At 41.9% G+C, this 8340-nt stretch overlaps 1 protein-coding gene across 3 annotated transcripts; it reads right to left on the reverse strand.

The window, feature by feature from the left end:
- Positions 1 to 204: 204 nt before the first annotated feature.
- On the reverse strand, positions 205 to 7352 carry LOC125428491 (CCHC-type zinc finger nucleic acid binding protein). Of its 3 annotated transcripts, none has more exons than XM_048488654.1 (5): positions 7155 to 7352; positions 2418 to 2537; positions 2138 to 2230; positions 1768 to 1966; positions 205 to 1173 (listed from the first exon to the last, which is right to left on the reverse strand). In XM_048488654.1, the coding sequence occupies exons 2-5, from the start codon at positions 2518 to 2520 to the stop codon at positions 1056 to 1058; spliced, it is 513 nt and encodes a 170-aa protein (XP_048344611.1). In that variant the 5' UTR covers positions 2521 to 2537; positions 7155 to 7352; the 3' UTR covers positions 205 to 1055. The 3 variants fall into 3 exon arrangements, with proteins under 3 accessions (XP_048344611.1, XP_048344610.1, XP_048344609.1); XM_048488653.1 differs by having other exon boundaries at positions 1768 to 1969; positions 6977 to 7352; XM_048488652.1 differs by having other exon boundaries at positions 1768 to 1969; positions 7155 to 7351.
- Positions 7353 to 8340: the final 988 nt, after the last annotated feature.

Consider the following 8340-nt stretch of genomic DNA (forward strand, 5'->3'; position numbering starts at 1 on the left):
AAAAGCAAATAATGCTGCTGAAGTGATGTATTTGATAATTCTACAGTTCAAATTATACAGGAATTAATTTTGTATAATACATCTGTGGTACAATAGAATCCAAATGTTCAGCTTTTATTTTTCCACATCTACCTGTTTCTATATGGTATTTTGCACTCGGTACCTGAAAAATAAGCCCCAAACAAAAAATACTTCAGCCAAAAATCCCCTTCCTCCTCCAGCTTTATTGATAGTTTAAAATTACATTTCTATATTCTAGGACTTCAATTGCTTTTACCATCTGACTTTAAAAACTGATTACAAGCAAATGAAACTCAACAGTTGTCTAAGTGATATAGTATACAAAAATAACATCTTGATTTCTGTGAAAATGCATTTCTTTTCAAGTCCTGAATAACTCCAAATTGTGTATGCTCTAAGCAATGATGTTCTGGGTTTTGATTTATTTTGAAGTATTTATTCAACGTTTCCCATTACCTTGATACCTTATATTAGACACTCACTTATTGTATTACCGTTACTTCAATTCTCGATTTCTCCCTCACTCTCATGGCCAGTAACAGGCATGTGTATTGTTTTGTTTATCCACTTAGCTACTTGCTCTAGTTAAGGCCCCATACAGATATTACTTGATGTCATTATACTGCTACTGAGGTCAGACAATCCAAGGCCATTATTGTAATAATAACGTAATACTGTGAAGTTCAGACACTTCCAGTTTCCCTCCTGCATTTGATCACTTCCATGGAACCCAGGGAGGCTTTGCTGGTCTGACTTGACTCGTTCCACTCATCCATCCCTATTCACCAGTGGCACGGAAAGGGGGTTCTTTAACAAAGCATTATACATAACACCTCTACCAAACTAAACATAAACATTTTTGTAGTTAAATGCAGAAAGTCGATTTTTCCACCCCTTTCCTCCTTTTACACGGCAAGTAAAGCTCACTGGCCTGGGAGTAGCCTCTATCTGCCAACCGTTGGCCAGTGAAGAGGATTCAGAGAAAAATAATACAACCATCAATCAGAAAAAGGAGGGGCGACAAAGGAAAACAGTTAAGCTGTAGCCTCAATTGTGCATTCCCGTGCAAGGTGTCCTGACTCGCCACAACGATAGCAGTTGACTTCACTAGTCTTGCTGCAGTTGATGGCTACGTGGCCAGTTTCACCACACCTGAAATTAGACAAAACAGACATTAAATCACATAAGCCAAGTACAACTTAAGAAATGCTGCCTTTCTTTTCTTTTTTAGAAACTGCAGATAAAACTCCTTTCGTGCCATGTTGAGTATTTCCAATCCTAGAACACCACTGAGACTGTTCAGGAAATGCAGGCCATACGCACAAAGAAGCAAGGAACACAGTAAAATTGTTTAGGAAGTTTCTTAAATGAGATTTAACAAGTAGTCACGCACACTAGCCACTGGCAAGGGAAAGACACAAGATTACACACGTCTAAAAAAACAATCTCCTGAGATTAGCTACCTCCCAGATATAAGCAGTCACAATGGCAAAATGCCAGCACTTTCTATCACCTACCATCCTGAACTTTCTACCACTTACTATCCTGATTTTCTCTGAGCTCAAGGAGCATAGACAGTTTTCCTCTTCCATTTTACCCTCATAATTTCATTGTAAATAATCAGAATGAAAAACGTTTAAACAACCTTCAAAACTTTTAAATGTAAAATAATTTTGGAATTATTCATTTAAAAGTTAACTTACAGTAATTAAAGTTCACTTTTGTAGCTGTAATGCAGGTTCTTACCTATAGCATTTAACTTTGGTGCAGTCCTTCTGAATGTGTCCAAATTCCCCACAAGAATAGCACTTCTGCTCATCAGCATGGTCACAGTCACGAGCCAAGTGGCCAGGTTTGCCACAGTTGTAACAGCACTGCTCTCGCTCTCTCTTGGGTTCCTTGCAGTCCTTAGCAATATGGCCACCTCTACCGCAGTTATAGCAGGCTTCCACAATAAGAGAAAGAAAGCAAACAAGACTATAAAACCTTGATAGAGTTAGATACAAGACTATAAACCTTGGTGGAGTTAAATACAATGTGCATTTAACCCACTGACTAATATTGTTAAGTGATTCACTTATATGTTTTGATCTTTCCAAAATTTAGTGATACTTACCATCCTCCTGAAGATCACAATCCTTGGCAAGATGACCAGACTCACCACAGCGGTAACAGATGTCTGGAAGTGATGAAGACATGAACTGGAAGCCTGTTTACAAACAGAAACAGCATTTAGAAATGAAAATACAACATGCACTGAAATATAGCACTTGAATTTAGTCTTTTTTTCTTTAAATGTTGAAAACTGGAAGTTCTTACAACTTATGGGAGATGTTTAAATATTCCACTTTAAAATCCTATATACAATTAAGCATCTTGTGAAGGTAAAAAACTACCTCTACCACGGCTTCGCATTCCACGGCCACGGCCAATTCCAGTGGGGCATTCCCGAGCCCAGTGGCCAGTACGTCCACACTTGAAGCACTCGTTGCTGCTCATAGCTGCAGTTAGGTTTTCTAAGAATGAGATAAGATTAGTTATGGTTTGAAGTGTCTATGTTAAGGTTTCACAAGTTTACACCAATCACCTGTTTTCCCAGCCCCTCATGTTCACTGCCCAAATTCAACCTGGCCTTATTTTTCTTTAGGAATCCACCAACTGATGTAAGTTTCAAATTCAGCATCAACCAACTTAGACGGATCCATGTTTTAAATCATCATGTATGAAGCAAGTTGCGGGAACTGATTTTCAGAATTAAAGGGGTGCCAAACCTTCTTCAGCCATAGCTTTTTACTAATTGTTCACACCCCCTTTCCCATGTCTTTTTGGACACTGGAAGCAAGTCAAATGGAATAAAGTATTTGGGGGAAACCTATGAAATTATTCAAGCGGCCCTTGGTTTGTGAGAATCTCCTCTTGAATCCCAACCATTTGAAACATGTTTGATAAAGACCCAGCTTTTAAATAAATGAGACTACTGATGTCACATGTAGTTTGAACGCAACTGCTACAATATCTCAAGGACAACACATGAATAAATTGTCTCACACACTTCAATTAAGATTTCCAGCCTTTATGACTAAAACCTCTGAATACATCCAAATGCTATTAGAAATAAGTCTTTCACTAGAAACGCAAGTCTTTATGAAATTTATTAGCTATTTCTGCTAGCCAAAGGGTTGAAATTTCTTGAAGGTTTAAAATCAAAATACATAAACCAAGATGCATAAAGTGCATTTAGTACCAGAGAATGGATTAATCTATCAAGTGATTCTTCTACTTACTTAAAATACAACCTTAATGGCTTCCCTCTGACTAGGTAAATGGATTTCCCAGATTTCTCTATGCACAGACATTATTTTCTAATTGTGATTAACAAAGACAAATTTACTATATCAAGGCTATGGTTTCCTGCAATTTAGTGTCAAAACAATAAAATGAAAAGAATGTGCTAGTTCTTTGCATTGATCTACTACATCAGTAGAACACACTGTGAGCTCAATGGGGGGTGGGGGCTGAAATCGTCAGATGGAGCAGTGTGGGCTTCCACCGACAGGAATGCCCTTTCTGAGACACGCCAGGCAGAAGAAAATCCTGCTGCTGTGTGGGCTTGGCTGCCCTCCCCCGGTGCTGGACCTTGCACCAGCATCACAGGGCCATCACCACCACCGCCCTATCAAGGGCAGGCCAGAGGGAGGAGCTGACATTAATTTACAGGGAATATGCATAGGAAAAGAGTATACCAAAAAATACAACCAATTTCTCTGCTGTTACCTTCCTTCGCCCTCTCCATTTCTTATGTTAAGCTCCCTGCTTCACCCATTCCTCCCATCTGTTGCCTTCCAGATTCCCGACACCATTTTTTCCTCATCTCCAAGTGCTCCTGGCTCAAGTTTCTCTTTCCTGGTTGCTGTCTTCTCAAGTTCTTTCTTAAGACATGTTAACAGACAGAATAGTTTTCCCTCTATACTTGTTTTAAAACCTATACATTCAATCACATATATTTCTATTGACACAGGCAAATGCTCATCTACTCACAATTGATGTCAAAGATACTTAAGCCTGCATAACTGGACAACCTTTTAAAGTCTTTCCAAATATTGTGGCTGCATAAAAGGAGCTTGGCAGGTGAATGATGACATCCTCCAACTATAGCCTATTGCCTTTCCATTCCTTTGAACCTTCCAACAGCACTTCCTCATTTGGGCTAATGAAGCAGGGAGCCAATAAACAAACATTTTATTTTAAAGTTGCAAGCCACCATAGGCACTCACAAACAATGGGGGATAAAACTGTTCTTAGTGCATAATATGAAATAGTACATGAATAATATCCACAACAACTACTATTATATAACATTCCAGTGGCAGTCTTGGAAAGCCATTGCATATTACTCTAAGGGGTACATGTTCTCAGACAAAGACATGTTTTGGTTGGCCTTGGTAGCTGTCTATTATTTGTGGTCAGCTCTAATCCTACTGATCCAAAGTCTTTTGATATGGGCAACAGGATTTCATTTATTTCAGATATTCTCAAAATGTCTCCAAAAAACATTAACGCATACAGGGGAAAGGCACAAATGTATCTGTGGACCTCTGAACACAATCTTCCTCTCACTCTTCTTCACATCCAACCCCAAATACCTGAGGTATAAAATACAGCACCAGAAAGGATTATTTCCTAATAGAAGAATTTTTGGACTTCACAACTGATCTCTTTATACTCAGTTGGCTGAGACTTGGTGGCACCTTACGACCCTCAATGTTTATCTATGTAATCATGGCCCATTTCGTCAAATTGACAGTTCTTTCACTTAACTGCTAATATTAAAATTAAAGAATCAGCATTATTGGAGTTAATGAGGTCAGAGATGTTTTATTCAGCTGTCATGACATGTTGTTTCCTTTTGTGAACTGTCAAAGGAACATTACACCAAGTTTTTTTAAAGGCCAGACGCTACAGTAATCTTAAGATTTAACGCAAAAAATATTTTTAAATCCCAGTCAGGACCTAGCAAACTAGCAACAGTCCCTTGGATAAAACAGAATCAAGCATCTCACACAACAGCACAGCATAAACATAATAAAGAAACATTTTAATAGGTGCCTGCCTATGAAACCCGAACACAAAAGTTACCTAGGACATCTGGCAAGTCAAACATGGTAATCACCACCACCGGAAGTAATCAGTTTGGCTTTAATCTGATCTAATCATCCAGACTTATATTGCATCAACACTTATCACCATTCTTTACAAAGGTAGGCTTGGAGTAACCAAGTTACCCACCCATAGATGACAGTTTCAAAAGTGCCAGGAGTCTTCATTGCGACACAACTGGCGGTATAAAATTTCAGGTTTCCTATAGGAAACAACAATGATCATTGTCTTCAACCACCACTAACATACATTCCTTTCTTTCAAATACATGCTGTACTTGCAATATGGAAATGCTTTCCCTGTATTCTCATATTCACTCCCTAACTTTTTTCAAAAACTGCAAAGATGCTTAACTAACACATTCCTCAATTTGAGATTACTACTACCTAAACCAAACTTTTTCTACAAATTACTGTTAGGCTTTCATTATCCACTTTTATTATAATTCGTCCATGTATTTACTAAGTGCTGTCAAATTTCTAAAGGATAAATATTGTACATTACAAAGTGTCCATGAGCGCACCACAAATAGTTTGTCATGGCATAAACTTTGTGGGATGGAACTGCTCTGTCAGATAGGAATTTTGAGTAACTCATAACCAAGATCAATACACACACTCCTAAGTCATGATTCATGGCATTCTAGTTATTCAGATACGACCTTCCCAATGGTAGTCACCAGCCGATAAGGTAAACTTTTCCAACCTGCAAGACCTCATGTAATAATCGACAGAGCACCAATGGTTTCAGCACACATCTAAAGACTTCAACAATTCTACATTTGTTGTTCCTTAAAATAAAAAAAAACTTGTAAATTTTCAGCTTTGTCACAATCTTTCAAATCCTTCTTTATTTAAATACCACATTTGCCAAAAATATGGCAATCACAATGAAGTCCTTACTTCTCCACACTAGAATTTTCACTTTCACCTATGACTTGCCATTGTCTGCACTGCTTAACCTGCCACATCTAGTTTGTTATGCTTTACTTCGGATTCTTGTAACCCTAGCCAACTGCAATACCTTGAATCTTAATGAGAAAACTGGGCTATACTTAAGTTTCAACTTATATTGCAAAAGAACCCTGACAATGCTTTTAAGAATTAAAAAAACGACCACCCACTCCTTAGAGGGCATGTCTTGGGAATAAACGACTGAAGTCAAAAACCTTTCTTCCTAGTAAACACCGATAACATCGCTCTGCACCTCTCCCTCCCTTTCTTCGGGACTACAGCTCTATGATCGCGTAAGACAAACAGCAAACGGTAAAGCAACTCCCAGCATCGTTAAACTCCAAGCCGGAATCACAACTGATCCGCCAAAAAAAAAAAAAACCCCTTTCAAAAAAGGAAGTGAAAGGCGAAGGCAGCAGCGCCCTCAGCCCAGCTCCAGAGTTCCTCTGCCAAGCACGTGGGGAATGCGCGGGCGGGCAGCGGCGCCACTGATCTGGCCAGGAGAGCCGCCGCCTCCTCCCCCACCCCAGTCCCTACTAAAGTACAAAACGACACCGCACGCAGTTTTTTTACTCTGACAGTAAAGAGTAAGTAACAAACAAGCCACCTTGCAGGGCCTGCTTCCCCCTCAACAGTGGGCGGGAAAACCGAGGCCTCTCCTGGCCTTCCCCACTGCGATTTCACCATCACCATAACCCCTTCCTAGTCCCCAAAATACGATTTTCAGGACGCCTCCAAGGAGGGAACAAGGGAGGGGAGGAGAAACGAGGAGCTCCCCCTCCCATCTCCGCCACCTGCGCCCTCTCACCGGGGGGGGGGGGGAGAGGAGGGGACGCAGCGGCTACCTTTCAGACCCTTTTTCCCGGCCTCCGATGGACGAGGCAGAAAATATTTTTTTCCCGCGCAGTAGGCCGCAGCAAGGCAGCGCCCTCCTCCTGTAGCTCGCCTCCGTCAGAGAGCGCCTTCCACCCCGTAAGTCTTCTTCCCCGCGCTCGGCCTTCTTGCTCGTCCTCCGCTCCTTACCTCTCTCGGTTCCGCCGAGGCCGGGACTCTCCTCTCGCCCTTCTCCTCCCTACCTACGTACGCAAGCACGCGGGCGCGCGCGAGACTTGAGACTGGCCTCTCACGCGTCACTCCTGCTACCGTTGAGTCCCTGCTGGCTGCGCCACACGCGGTTTGCACACGACCCCGAGCGCCCTCCCTGCCGATCTGCGCACGGCTCCCTACTCGGATGTCGCGGCCAATGGTAGGCCGCCGGCTCTTCCGCGTGACCTGTCGACGACAGAATGGAAAGGGCCAATCAACACCGCGGAAAGGGGGGAGGAGTCCGCCTACCGGAATCTCTGGCGTTTTTCCGGCCGCTCTTGAACAAGGAAGAGGGGCTTTACGAGGAAAGTGGGAGGAGTTAAGAGGGAAAGAGAGAGCGCCAAGGCTGATCTTCCTGCTCGCTTTCTTTCGTCACGTCCAGACTTCCCTCAAGGGAGGGGCGCTTTCGCTCTGGCGCGTGCGCAATACTGCCTCCTCCCTCGGTGTGTTGACGCAGCTGGACTGGGCGAGGCGCGCTGCTGAGAGGGGTGGTGTTGTCGAAAGCCCGTCTGTCAGTGGGTTGAAGCCTCCCACAGCTTACTGAAAAATAGAAGCCGGCGTGTTGACTTCTGCGAGGTGTCCTACATTTTGAATATAGTTGCATGTCCTGAATTTAAGCCCTGTTGAATGTAGCCAGCCATGCACCGTTGCACAATGTAACATTATTGATTTGTTTGTAAACGTAATGCGAGGTCCCTAGACGAGGAAGTTTCCCGTGTCTCGGCAGCCTGGTGTTTTGTTTTGTTTTTGGTGCACAGTGTGCACTTCTTAAACTGGTACCCGTATTTACTCGAAAGGATGGCGACACATGATAAAGCAACCCCCTACAATGTTATACAAGAAAAAATGTTTTTGCAGGACATAAGTATGTGAATATAACACTTTTTTTGGTTGACATACTGGGGGCGGGGGAAGTAGTCTTACACTTGTAAAATTTACTTTTCGGGTAACTCCATGCTACTTTCCTCACACACAACTTCATGCAGAAATCTCACAACAGTTAACCCTGAACGAGTTCGTGTGTTGTTGTTTTTTGTAATGTAGTAGTTCTAACTAATATTATTCTAATTTTTTTTGTAATTTAGTAGTTCTAACTAATATTATGGAGCTACACCCTATTCTT

This window comes from Sphaerodactylus townsendi, linkage group LG03, assembly GCF_021028975.2.
Source record: "Sphaerodactylus townsendi isolate TG3544 linkage group LG03, MPM_Stown_v2.3, whole genome shotgun sequence".
In the NCBI taxonomy this organism is placed as follows: domain Eukaryota; kingdom Metazoa; phylum Chordata; class Lepidosauria; order Squamata; family Sphaerodactylidae; genus Sphaerodactylus; species Sphaerodactylus townsendi.